General features: G+C 35.4%; 1 protein-coding gene and 2 long non-coding RNA genes across 3 annotated transcripts; all 3 read left to right on the top strand.

Annotated features, from left to right (window-relative positions):
* The first annotated feature begins 3,369 nt into the window (after window positions 1–3,369).
* Window positions 3,370–6,336, top strand: LOC124459023 (protein O-linked-mannose beta-1,2-N-acetylglucosaminyltransferase 1-like). Its single transcript, XM_047008585.1, is given in 8 exon segments — window positions 3,370–3,675; window positions 3,900–4,046; window positions 4,049–4,164; window positions 4,260–4,371; window positions 4,374–4,432; window positions 4,853–4,920; window positions 5,147–5,440; window positions 5,600–6,336. Coding segments are annotated over 8 exon segments (1,152 nt in total). The 5' UTR covers window positions 3,370–3,632; the 3' UTR covers window positions 5,913–6,336.
* A 654-nt stretch (window positions 6,337–6,990) lies between these two features.
* LOC124459038 lies at window positions 6,991–10,857 on the top strand. Its single transcript, XR_006953379.1, has 3 exons — window positions 6,991–7,120; window positions 10,701–10,746; window positions 10,807–10,857. It is a non-coding gene; the product is annotated as an uncharacterized LOC124459038 (long non-coding RNA).
* A 257-nt stretch (window positions 10,858–11,114) lies between these two features.
* LOC124459035 lies at window positions 11,115–11,784 on the top strand. The gene is made up of 2 exons (XR_006953375.1): window positions 11,115–11,350; window positions 11,467–11,784. It is a non-coding gene; the product is annotated as an uncharacterized LOC124459035 (long non-coding RNA).
* The last annotated feature ends 1,822 nt before the right edge of the window (window positions 11,785–13,606 follow it).

The raw sequence follows: 13,606 nt of genomic DNA, 5'->3' as shown, positions 1-13,606 counted from the left end.
ATTATTGCTGCTTTTAAAGAAAAGTTTATCACCTCTGCGGCACCTAAAATTTTGCTTCTTAATTTCTTATCATGAGATTGATGATAGAGGTAATATAATACAATAACTTTCAAATTTCTAAAAGCTTTGAAGCTTATAAGAAATTGCAGTATAGGTATGTAATTCATTTGGTTTTATTGCCTTGCTATACATATCTACCACACTTCATCATTCTTATGAACAAAACACCAATGTGGATACTCAGAGGAACAAAATCACTACCAACTGCTTATGAAATTTATGTGGAGGTGAAAACTGTGTTAATAATTCAAATTATAGTGCACTTTTATTGCAAATAGGAAAAACAAAACAAGTGAAGAAGAAAGGTAGAAGTATTAAAACTACAAATGAATTATAAACACCATTGGAAGCATAAGTGTTTTGATGATTATTTGCATTTTATTGAATTCATATATCAATACAACAAAAATCAAAATGATATTACAACTTTACAAGTATTTGATGCAGTTGCACTTCAGAACATCATAAAAAGTTTTAAAGTAATTTCTAGTAATTTAAAAGTAATTTAAAAGTAATATGGTTTATAGAAAAACATGTGACTTGGACGAGTTGAACTCGCACCTTCGGATATTGGTGTGCCGCTCTACCTGTTGAGCTACCAAGCCCCAGGGATTGGAGACGAGTCAAATTTCTTAAAACTGCGTATGGACGAGATTCTCGCCACTATACAAAGTAGTAGTTTACTGGATGGCACCGTGTTTCGACTTTATTCCAAAGCCATCATCAGAGAATACATATAATATATTAATCCTAACACAGTTTTAACCATGCACATGAAAACATGTGACTTGGACGAGATTTGAACTCGCACCTTCAGGATACTAGTCTGCCGCTCTACTTGTTGAGCTACCAAATACAAGGTTGAATGCAGTGAAATCTCTTAAAACTGCGTATGGACGAGAGATTCTCGCCACAAAGTAGTTTACTGGATGGCACCGTGTTTCTTAACTTTATTCTTAAAAGCCATCATCAGAGAATACATATAATACTATTAATCCTAACACGGTTTTAATATGCACATGAAAACATGACGGACGAACTTTGGACTCGCACCTTCAGGATACTAGTCCGCCGCTCAACCTGTTCAATTTCCAAGCCCATGGATTGGAACCAGTCGTCTCTTTCAAACTGCGTTTGGACAGTGGCGGATCTAGGATTTTTCAAACATCAGTCATAAAACGTCAGGGGCGATCCGCACCTGGGGTGGTCTGGGCATTCTCCCTAGAAATTTTGAATTTCAGAACCTTGAAAATGCCATTCAGCGTTTGAAACAATACAAAATGTATTTTGTGGGCATCGGTTTTGCGTAAATACAACACATTTTGCTTACTTTTTTTTCAAAAAATGAAGTGAACAATACTTGAATGTTTTTGCCAAATATTTAGGCTCATTATCATGCCAAATATATGGCTCATTACTTGTGTCTAGGAACATAAAATTTATTTCACAATAATGCTATTCAAAACAGATACAGTCTTTAAAAATTTCCTGAAGTTGTCAGGCATAGACCCTAGAGACCCCCATTCAAACCTCCCTATGTAACGAGTTAAGTTAGAATTTGGTACTCTAAGTGACAGTTCCTAGATATAGAAAAGCTCAGACTTCAAACCATGCAAGTTTATTGTAACCCTTTACCTCATCTCCACATCAGTGTGCAGTTCACTTTTGAGAAAAACTCAAAATTTTCTGCCAGATTAAGCAAAATTATCAGAGTAAAATTTGCAGTTAGACAGCTTAATGTCATAAATGTTTATTAGGCATTTCACTAGACTATTATCTTCTGTAAGTATATGCAAGGTGTGCTATATAGCAATCACTAGTAGCATTGTATTTGCAAATACAAACAGAATGTAACCAACATGTCTTTAATTATATAATTACATGAATGTTATATTTGGTTCATGTCATGCTTACTGGTTATGATAAATATCTTTGATATGATCAAAGCTCGTTTGATCTGAAATAATTTAGTTTAGAAATTATGATCATCAGAAAAATTACATAGTGATCATGAAAATACTTTGCTGTTTTGTTAAATTTCAAGGTTTATCTGCATACATAGGAAGACATTTTATACTCTATAAAAATGCTTTTCATACATCAATAGCCCTTTGGATTTTATGGCAACTTTGGATTTTATGGTATGAGCATGATTAACACACCTTCATCTCTACATGAGGTGTTCAGTTTGAAAAGGGGACAATATGTGACATGGGACAACATTTCATGTATGTGAAATACTCAGGTTTAATACCATTCCAGTCAAATTGTCAAAATAAAAAGCTTCATGGATCAGAAGACTCAAAATCACAGGTTATAGTAAACAGCTTCTCATTTAATCAATGTTAGTTTTCTCAAATCTTAAACAATATGTAGTATAACTGTCCAATGATTGAATGATCAATGATCATAAACTGAAAAGCCCCAAACATTTGCTTATGATAAAGTAAATAATAGTATGGCGCGTTATGGCTGATTTTTGTCCATTGAAATATATTTGCGGGAATGTAGGATTTTGCTGCCATATAACGGCACGATTCCCCAAGCACTAAAATTATAGCTAAAACTCCTTCGGCAACAACAATTTTAGAAGCATCAATCTGCTTACCATATGCCATATTGACATAAATCGCATCACATACTCGCATAAATTGACTTTGATATATTACATTCATGCATACACTTCACATGTCCTTTACTTACCATTTTGGATGTAAATTTCTGCTGATAAAACTCAAACAACGTTGGCTTTCTTTTGAACAGCAATGACTGAAATTTCGCTCATGAGATCGTCTTCGCCAAGCATTTACAATTTATCCATAAATTTTCACCCTCTTGAAAAATTCACAGTTTGGACAGCTTCATTCATGTCAATATATGAATTTGTAAAAGATTTCCATAAAATCCATCTGATTGTAGTTTAGTTTCTATCATGCTTATAAAAATTGCTATGAAACGATCAAACATTCAATTCAGACAGTGAGCTTGACTATGTTAGTTCAGTTGGCTATCAGTCGAAATCCGTCAAACCAATCACAATAAAACAAAATTCAAATGAACCAATTGTAAGATAGCAATGAAGTATTTGCCGTTGCCAGTCTCCCTTAAATTTGCGCAAATTCTCATTATACTGAACTACCATTTTGCTTGCACAAGTCAAATGGAAGAGAAATGGAGAAAAACAATGACCATTAAGTCAGTACGTATATTTCCGATCGTATTGAAGTCACATTTTAACAGATGGAAAAATAATGCTACAAGTTAATGTTTCCTTGACACTTGTAAGAGTTTCTTAAAGAATCCTTTACGTGGAGAACTGTGTCTTTACATGATCGCCGATATTGCTTTTGCTCAAAAGTCTTGGTAGTGTTTATGCCGATGAACTAAAATGGCGGGATAGCTGGTCATTTATCGTCACAAAACGTGGCCAGAAATACTCAGAGAAACATCATCACGCAGCAGACATATCGAACTGGGGTGAGCCTGTCACTGCTCGTGCTACAGTTCCTCTTGTTCCTGCTAAACAATCTCAATGTGCTTGGGATGACAGTGAAGAATCAAAGCAAAGAAGAATGTTTTGTGATAAGTTTGAAGGCTATGGAAGTGTATGCAGTTGTAAGTATCTTTTCGTTACATCCATGTAGGATTAGATTTCTTATTTAATTGAACGTACAGCGATGTGTTCAGTAATTTTGCCATTCACATTGTGCATTAAAACTTCGAGAAAATATTCTGAGAATACTCCATGGAAAAATTGTAGAAATAAGGATATCACTGTTATTGCAGCTAATGTTAGAACGATATGAAGAACTGACAGAATATGTTCTTAAATGTTGTAGGTAATAATCCTGCTCCAATTGAAATTAAAACAACACCGTTGAAGTTAGAAAAAGTTCAAGACATTCCTGTTGCTGTGATTGCTAGTAACAGGCCACATTATCTTTATCGTGGCTTACGGTCAATGTTGTCAGCTCATGGAGCAAAGAAGGAGTTACTGTATTTATTGATGGATTCTTTGAAGAACCAGCTGCTGTGGCAAGGCTATATGATGTAAAAGTCGTACAGCATATTCCTATTAGCAGTAAGAACGCTAGAATATCACAGGTTGGTAAGGCTTTTTCTTTGAGAGTGTTTACACGATGTAATCAAAATTTTTCGTTCCTTTTATTACTTTTAAATGTATTTTCTCTTCCTCCCAGCATTACAAGCGAACATTGACAGAGACGTTTAATGCTTATCCCAATGCTGGGTATATGATTATTTTGGAAGAAGATTTAGACGTATCTGTGGACATATTTAGTTATTTTAATCAATTTTGCCTTTAATGGATACAGATGAAAGTCTGTACTGTATATCGGCGTGGAATGATCAGGTTTGTTATAAACGAAAGCTAACAACATTCTTTTCATCTTTTAGTCTTTTACTCTATTGTTGGCTTGTGTTTGCTACACACAAAATTTTAATTCGTTTTCAACTTTATTAACGTGGTTTTGAACGTCTCTGATTCTTTTGCTTTTTGTCGAGTCCAGTTTATCTCTGACGAGAGTGCAGAATGTAAATTAAATAAATCTCAAATATTTTTCACATTATAATGGAAAATGGAAATCTCCGTACAAGAATCTGTTATCTTATTGTAGTTTTCATTGGTTACATTATGTTTGTCTTTATCGAGCTTCCTTCCTTGCACATCACAAAGTGAAATTTAGGAAATTTACCTTAGAAATGGTACATCCATTGAAAACTAATTTATGTGATTAATGATTTAATTGCAAAACAAGTATTTCTATTTTTGGGTTATGATCACACGTGTAATGATCCTGCAATGTTATATCGTGTAGAAACAATGCCTGGTTTAGGCTGGTGAGAATTTTATTACTACAAATGATTTTGTTTACGCTATGACATCACGCAACAGTGACGTCATGCTACAATGACATCACACTACAAGCACATCACGCTGCAATGACATCACGCTACAATGACCTCACGCTGCAATGACATCACGCCACAATGACATCACGCAGCACTATAAATGTATAGATAGTATAAACTTCATTCTATCTATTATTTCTCTTTGCATTAACAGGTTGCTCAAACGACGACTTTATAAAGAAGAACTTGAGCCAAAATGGCCAACCCCTGATCTCTTTTGGGATTGGGATATGTGGATGAGGATGGACAGCAACAAAAAGGGACGTGAATGTATCATTCCGGATATCTCAAGAACCTACCATTTTGGCGCCAAAGGCCTGAATATGAATGTATTTTTTCAAGAATCCTATTTCAAAAAACATACGTTGAATACTGAACCTAACGTTAAGTTTAATGTTGGATTGTTGAAAAAAGAAAATTATGAGAAGGAGATTGAACGGCTTGTAGGGTATGTCTTGCAGGATTTTATAAAATATTGACAACAATATTTTTCTTTTCAGGACAATGAGGAGATTTCTACTTAGTGATTCAGTGATCTAATTATCATCATAGTGCGTATATTTATGTCATTTGATTGTTAGAGATGTCTATCTACTGTTTTTTACAGGTTGGCAGAGCCGTTGGATCACAGTAAAAATCCTTGCAAGAACGAGAAAGACTTTGTTCCAGAAACATCTGATAAAACATATATATTTTATATTGAAATGAAACATGCTAACGACTGGACAACATGGAATAATATAGCGAGATGTTTACGAATCTGGGACTTAGATGCTCGAGGATTTCATAAAAGCATGTGGAGATTATGGTTAAAGGGTAATCACGTGTTAATTGTTGGATCACCGGCTTCACCTTACGCCAAACATAAACCAATTAACGTAAAACCTATTTTCATTCCTAAAAAATCGGAGACTGCGTGATCATCTTTGATTAGAGATATCATTCGTTTATCATGCGGGATTTAAGCTAAATGAATGTGGGAAATCTTGAAGTTTAAAAACTTTAATGTAAATGTGATTGGAAAAATTTTCATCATGGTTTGATCAAGGAAATGAACTCGTTGAACAAGGAATATAAGAGGAAAAGATAACTTTCAATTTGTTCAGTTTTACTGTTAATAATGTAATTTTAAGGATTACAACCACGGAAAAGAAACAATCGCGCTTTTCCCACAAAACATTTACCGCATTTGAAAGTCCTGCTATCGTTACATCGCTAAAGATAATTATTTGAAAACGAACTTACCTCTCATTCTTTCCCTTTGTCCCATCCTATTAGGATTGCTAAAATGAATCACTTGCTACCATTTAGTTCTGTCAATAAAATTCTCTCGTTAAATTATTACATTACATTTTACAATGGCAAGTCATATTATTGCAATAAGCAGGGCTCCAATGTTCATAATAAGTATTGAGCACGACAAAAGCTTTTCTATAACATGTGGGTGATTCCCACGTGAATAAATTACAAGCTTTTGATATGCCTTCTAATTTATTTGTTGACGTAACAAGTTGAATAAAGGTGGTCAGGTGGGAGAAAAATGATAACTCTCCTAGCTATGGTGCATTGAATTGCGGTTTTGGGTGAGATAATTTTTTGTTCATACTAGATAAAATTTACCACAACACGACATGCTCTGTCTGCCGTCATAACCTTACAATCATTGATTTCGCAAACTCTTCATTGAGGAAACAAAAGAAATATTCTTTTGTTTTCTCCAAACCTCTGGGGAAAAGGCTTTGCTTTCTTTTACTAACCAATGTCGTTAGTTAACTTATAACCAGGCTTAATTCCTTTTGTCTTTGCCCTGCATATATTTTCATGCAATCAATGAATTTAATCCCTTTTTATCATGGTTTGAACAAAATTGACGAATGAATTAATAATTAATTCATGTGATATATGAAAGTTATCAGAAGAAAAAGTAGGGTCTTTCACTTCGATAACCCTATTTGACCGAGCTGTTCGTCTGGGAAAGGTGAAAGTCTGTTGGTCGAAGACAGCCTTCAAGAAATGCGACTAATTGTTGGAAAGGACGAGCAACTGAAGACATGACACGGTTGAGATATTTTAGCCATGTTTGAAAGCGGCAGGTTAAATACAGAAAAATCGTCGATGACATAAAGATGTAAGTTTGAGATCGATGAATTAAAATGTATAACCCAATTGTGATGTGAATTCTCGTTACAGCATATTCAAAGCATCGTTATGAGTCCTATTTGTTCGAAGGAATGATCGATTTCTTTGGTTTCTTAGTATTTCTATGTTTCGATCTTGGAGCACAAAAATGCCGTCAAGTTTCAGTTACATATTGAAGTGAGAACACGAACAGAAACTGCCAAAAGTTTCCCACTATTCTTGACATCAATTATTGGACCTCTTCAATACATGTCCAGAAAATATTTTCATTTTGCATTCATCGTTATCATTCACATAAGTGTGATGATTTTGCATTTGCCTATTTCTAACAACTGGCCATTGTTAGAAATAGCAAGTTCAATCCTTTGTCTTTGTGACAAAAGGATATAATATTATGTCTCCCGAGCAGGGCCGGATTAAGATGTGTGGAGGCTCTGAGCAGCAAAATACGTAGTAAAGATCCCTTTCCCTTACTCTAAACGCAATGTGCTGCTCATTTTCAACAGTAAAATTTACTTTCAAATTTCGTAAAGCATTTGATAAAAGTATAAACTTCGAATATAGCGTGTAAAGCGGTTGCATACGACAGTGAATGCTGCTACTTGAGATAAAGTAGTTATTGCGATTTTATTCTGGCAGTCTTTGATAAGTTCTTCCAAGTTTATTTCTGTTAGAATATTGTCCTCAATGCTCATCAGAGCAAAATGGCTGAGTTTACTGTGATTCGTTGTCATACGTGGTCTGTTCTTCATCAGCTGAAATTGATCCAACAAATAAACTAAATGCTTTTCCTTCGTCTTTAAAGCAACTATGTTTATTCTTCCTTTGAATAATGTGAAGGCCCTTGTTTGTGGAGGCTTCTAGACAGCTTCCTTTGGTTAATCCGTCCCTGCTCCTGAGAGGAACTACTGTAGCATCAAGTGATGTTATAGTAGGTGAGATAAAAGTGGGTAATTCACTTGAGAAACGTTCAAATGAATTACCTCAAATATATATTATAGAGTATACAAGATATTGCAACATGGGGGCAAAATGTTGCTGAATCTTCAAATGCGATGATGTTTTATAAACCTTCGTACCTTCGTACCTTCGTACATTCGTTAATTATCTTGTTTTTATCTAGGTATTTTTGAATTATATCGCATGTAATAAATCGTTTGACAATGTTACAGAACACTGCATGTGTTATAACATTGAGGGGTGTTACAGCACAATGCACGGTTCAAACGATAAGCTTTCCGCGAGTCTTATAATCTTCAAAGAGTTGTTCACTTAACATACATGTTCAGTCATGTACAGTGTCGAGCGTACGGACAGTGAAAGAACGCGAACTCTGGCAGTGGTATGTGCTAAACAATTGTTTGTTTCCATTAAACAAATAACTCCTTCTTCAGTCTTTTTTAGGTACAAGAGATGAAGATCAGGAAGAAGATAGAGGAGTACGTTATTATTTTCCTGTCCTTATCTTAACTTGTTTTAGATTTTCGTTTAGATGAGGAGGAGGCTGATGAAAGTAGAGAGGATGCTGACGGAGAGACAAGAAGGATGCAGATGAAGAGACGAGGATGCAGATGAAGAGGAGGATGAGATGAAGAGACGAGGATGCAGATAAAAGAGGATGCAGATGAAGGACGAGGAGGATGAAAATGAACAAGGAGGATCAAGGACGGACAAAGGATGAGGATAAAGAAACAAAAGTTCGATGCCGATTTAAGGGAAAGGATGCAAAAGGAAAGGAAGGATAGATAAGAAAAGGAAGGATGAAGAAAGATGGAAGAACAAGGGGAGGATAGATGAAGAGACGACGAGGATGCAGATGAAGAGACGAGGAGGATGCAGATGAAGAGACGAGGAATTCAAGTGAATTATCTCGATTATATATCATAGAATATTTGTATATTAATATATAATTGAGGTAAGTCATTTGATATTGCAACATGCGGGCAGAATGTTGCAAAATCTTTAAACTCGATAGTCTTTTATTAACCTTAGTGCCTTACCGTAATAATCAAACAACCTTTTGGATGAAATCGACAAGATTTGAGTAGAGAATATATTGCATGAGACATTCGTTAATTATCTTGTTTTATCTAGGTATTTTTGAATTATATCGCATGTAATAAATCGTTTGACAATGTTACAGAACACTGCATGTGTTGTAACATTGAGGTACAGCACAATGCAAGGTTCAAACGATAAGCTTTCCGCGAGTGTTATAATCTTCAAAGAGTTGTTCACTTAACATACATGTTCAATCATGTACAGTCATGGATATCGATGTTTTAGCATGATAGAACTATAACAATGTGAAAGCACGATCTCCATAATCACTTGCTGATTTTCATTCAACAATTTTGTTGCATTTATGTGGACATGTCGGGCTTACGGACAATGAAAAACACGAACCCTAACAGTGGTATGTGCTTACAATTGTTTGCTTCCATCAAACAAATAACTTCTTCTTCAGTCTATTTTTAGGCACTAGAGACGATGATCAAGAAGAAGATAGAGAAGTATGTTATTTTTTTCCTGTCATAATCTTAACTTGATTTTTAGATGTTTCGTTAAGATGAGGAGGATGCAGATGAAGATACAAGGAGGATGCAGATGGAGAGACAAGGAGGATGCAGATGGAAGACGAGGATGAGGAGATGAAGAGACGACAGGATGGAGATGATGGAGACGAGATGGATGCGAGGAATGCAGATGAAGAGACAGGATGAGATGAGAGATGGAAGACAAATGCGAGAAAAGGAGGGATCAAAGATCGAGAGGATCCGTCAAATCGCGAAATCAGCGTCGCGCAAATCAGAATCCGGAATCGTCGAGAATCAAATCGGCGAGGCATGGAATCGAAGATCGAAAGACGCGATCAGGGCGATCGTCGATCGGCGATCGATCAGATCGGAAAGGGATGGATGGATCAAATCAGATCGAGAGATGCGATCAGATGGAAAGAAGACAGGAGATCAGCGATGGAAAGACAGATGGAAAGACGATACGAAAGACGAGAAGGATGCACATGAAGAAACGAGAAGGATGCACATGAAGAGACGAGGAATTTAAATCAATTACCTCAATTATATATTACAGAATTGTATATTCTGTAATATATAATGAGGTAATAAGATAATTCATTTGATATTGCAACATGCGGGCAGAGTGTTGCAAAATCTTTTATAAACCTTAGTGCCTTACCGAAATAATTAAACAACCTTTTGGATGAAATCGAAAAGAGTTGAGCGAGCAGAGAATATATTGCATGAGACATTCGTTAATTATCTTGTTTTTATCTAGGTATTTTTGAATTATATCGCATGTAATAAATCGTTTGACAATGTTACAGAACACTGCATGTGTTATAACATTGAGGGGTGTTATAACACAATGCACGGTTCAAACGATAAGCTTTCCGCGAGTCTTATAATCTTCAAAGAGTTGTTCACTTAACATACATGTTCAATCATGTACAGTCATGGATATCAATGTTTTAGCATGATAAAACTATTACAATGCGAAAGCACGATCTCCATAATCACTTGCCATGATATTGTTGTTGCATTTTATAGACATGTCGAGCGTACGGACAGTGAAAGAACGCGAACCCTGGCAGTGGTGGGTGCTTACAATTGTTTGTTTCCATCAAACAAATAACTTCTTCTTCAGTCTTTTTAGGTACAAGAGATGAAGATCAAGAAGAAGATAGAGGAGTACGTTATTATTTTTCCTGTCCTAATCTTAACTTGTTTTAGATTTTTCGTTTAGATGAGGAGGAGGCTGATGAAAAGAAGAGGATGCTGACGGAGAGACGAGGATGCTGACGGAGCTACGAGGAGGATGCTGATGGTGCTACGAAGAGGGATGCTGATGGTCCTGCGAGGAGGATGCTGATGGTCCTGCGAGGAGGATGCTGATGGTCCTGCGAGGAGGGATGCTGATGGCGCTACGAGGAGGATGCTGATGGCGCTACGAGGAGGATGCTGATGGCCCTACGAGGAGGATGCTGATGGTGCTACGAGGAGGATGCTGATGGTGCTACGAGGAGGATGCTGATGGCGTTACGAGGTGGATGCTGATGAAGCAACGAAGAGGATGCTGATGGAGCGACGAAGAGGATGCTGATGGAGCGACGAAGAGGATGCTGATGGAGCGACGAAGAGGATGCTGACGGAGAGACGGGAAGCATGCTGATGGAGAACAAGATGAAAAACAAGATGAGGTATAAAAATTTTTTTATTTGTTTCACTGACTTGTAGCTTAGTGACTTCAGTCTTTTTTCAGGTTTATGTGTTTGTTTTTATTGTGTCGCTAATTTGTTCTTTGGCTATCTTTTAGATTTTTAAGAAATCTTGGATTTTGAGAGAGCATATATACTCTGTTGAATTCGGCGTATTCTTACTAAGTCAGAGAGTTCCCTCGCTCTCTGACTTAGAAAACGAATTTTGTGGTAAAGTATTTCAAAGTAGGCTCCTGCCACCTATTTTGGAATAATGTTGTACAAATTTCTATTAAGTAATGATTTTAGAATAATAATGTTGTTTGAAAAGCATTTATGCCGTGATGAATAAATAACATCCATCGGTAGTTTTGAAACGACTGTCAGCTTAAAATATGCATATGTATTTAAATTAAACATGGTCACCATGCCAGCAAGTGTCAGCGTTTGATAAATGTTTTCGAAATACGCTTTTCAATGCAATATGGAAATTTGTCATCATAACGTGCACAAAATCGCTGTTTCGTAATAATATATACGCAATTTTAACAAATATTTAATGATGTTTGGGGCTGTTTTCATTCAACCGTAGCTATAGTGTGTTTTCTTTTGACGTCATATAAGCCATGTTGGGAGAGTACATGAGAGTGTCGAAGCTCAGCAAAGCATAAAATTAGCAGAAATTCTTTTCACTGTATGGAATTTCGCCCCAACATGGTAACTGATGAAAACAATTTAGAGGAAGAAATCATTAAGGTGTAAAATGATTTTTTCATCGGCTGGCAATCCATTTGGGACTTTTCACAGTATTTTTAATTCACGAAAATTTACATAAAACGTACAAAATGACATACCTCGCAACAAGTATAAAACATGTGAAAATTGATCATCAAATTTACTGGCATTTCCCCAGTATAGTAGCGGCATCTTCTTTCATGTTTAGAGATTATTTTACACCTCAATGTTTTCTACTCTCATGTCCTTAGACCCAAAAAAAAAATTTACATCTGTAATGTAATGTATGATAAACTTAAGAATAAATTTAAGAGAAAGGAACTTCTCAAACGACTTCCAGTAATATGTAAGTTTTAGCAAGTAAAAATGTTCGTACAATAAATTATAAAAAACTGTGACTTGTGATGGATTTGTTGTTTCATGGCAAGACTCTCTTTCTTATTTATCAAAATCAACTTAGATATCGCAGTTTGGCCCTCTATGGTCTTTAAACCTAAAGTCATAGACAAGCAGGAACAATATGTTATTTTGTCTTACAACGTATTTTTGTCAAATTATCTTTTTCTCATTTATCAAATGGGGAATGAAATATACATTGAATAACAGTTCCATTTGACTTATTAAAAACAACATTGCAGTGGGTATGTGGTCAAGTCATATTTAACATATCTAATTGTCTATCGTATTCTTTAACATCGATATGATATCGTTTACATAGAAGAATGTCATGTGACTAATGTTTTATCCATATATCTGGATCTGGTGAAGTCAAATTGGCAAGTCGATACAGTTGAATTGAATCAAGCTAAAGTGTGCATGTAGCTTCTATTTATATTAACTGCTATTTTTCCAACAAAATGATATGCACTGCAAGTCATTCGAAGGGCAAAGAAACAAACTGTAAAGAGTAAAATAAAACCATTTTTTAATAATTCCTGCAGAAGAACACGATGAATTTTCGCTAAAGATAATTATTTGAAAACCAACTAATCTCTTTCTTTGTCTTTCCCTTTATCCCATCCTATTAGGATTGCTAAAATGAATCATTTGCTGCTACCATTAAGTTCTGTTTACTCCATACTCTTGTGTAAAACCACTAACAGTTATTTTCAAAAATCATCTCAAAACACCTGAAACTTCTTAATTACCCTTAACTATCCTTTTAAATTACGTTAATAATCAAAATTGCATCATATGTGGTAGGTACATACATATTTCTAGGGTTTATCGCATCATATGCAATATCCTTAACTAAAGCATATAAAAACACTACATAATAATTCAAACAAAAAACTAGTACAACGTACTTTAAACGTTCCTTTTTTTAAGAGTTCAATGCGAGAATTTAATTGTACCATTTTGGACGTTATGAACTTTTGCTTTAGTCTGAGGACATTGGAAGGATTAACTATTGGAGAAGAAATTATATAATCTGATTTTGATATAAGAAATGATAACCCTTGCAAGACACTGGAAGTCCACTCCAACCCCCTTTACCCATTTCTGAAAAAGATTTTGTTGTTC

Source organism: Xenia sp. Carnegie-2017, unplaced genomic scaffold (genome assembly GCF_021976095.1).
Source record: "Xenia sp. Carnegie-2017 unplaced genomic scaffold, XeniaSp_v1 HiC_scaffold_63, whole genome shotgun sequence".
Taxonomy (NCBI): Eukaryota; Metazoa; Cnidaria; class Anthozoa; order Malacalcyonacea; family Xeniidae; genus Xenia; species Xenia sp. Carnegie-2017.
The sequence above is the reverse complement of the archived record's forward strand: the minus strand, read 5'-3'. Positions and strand labels throughout refer to the sequence as shown.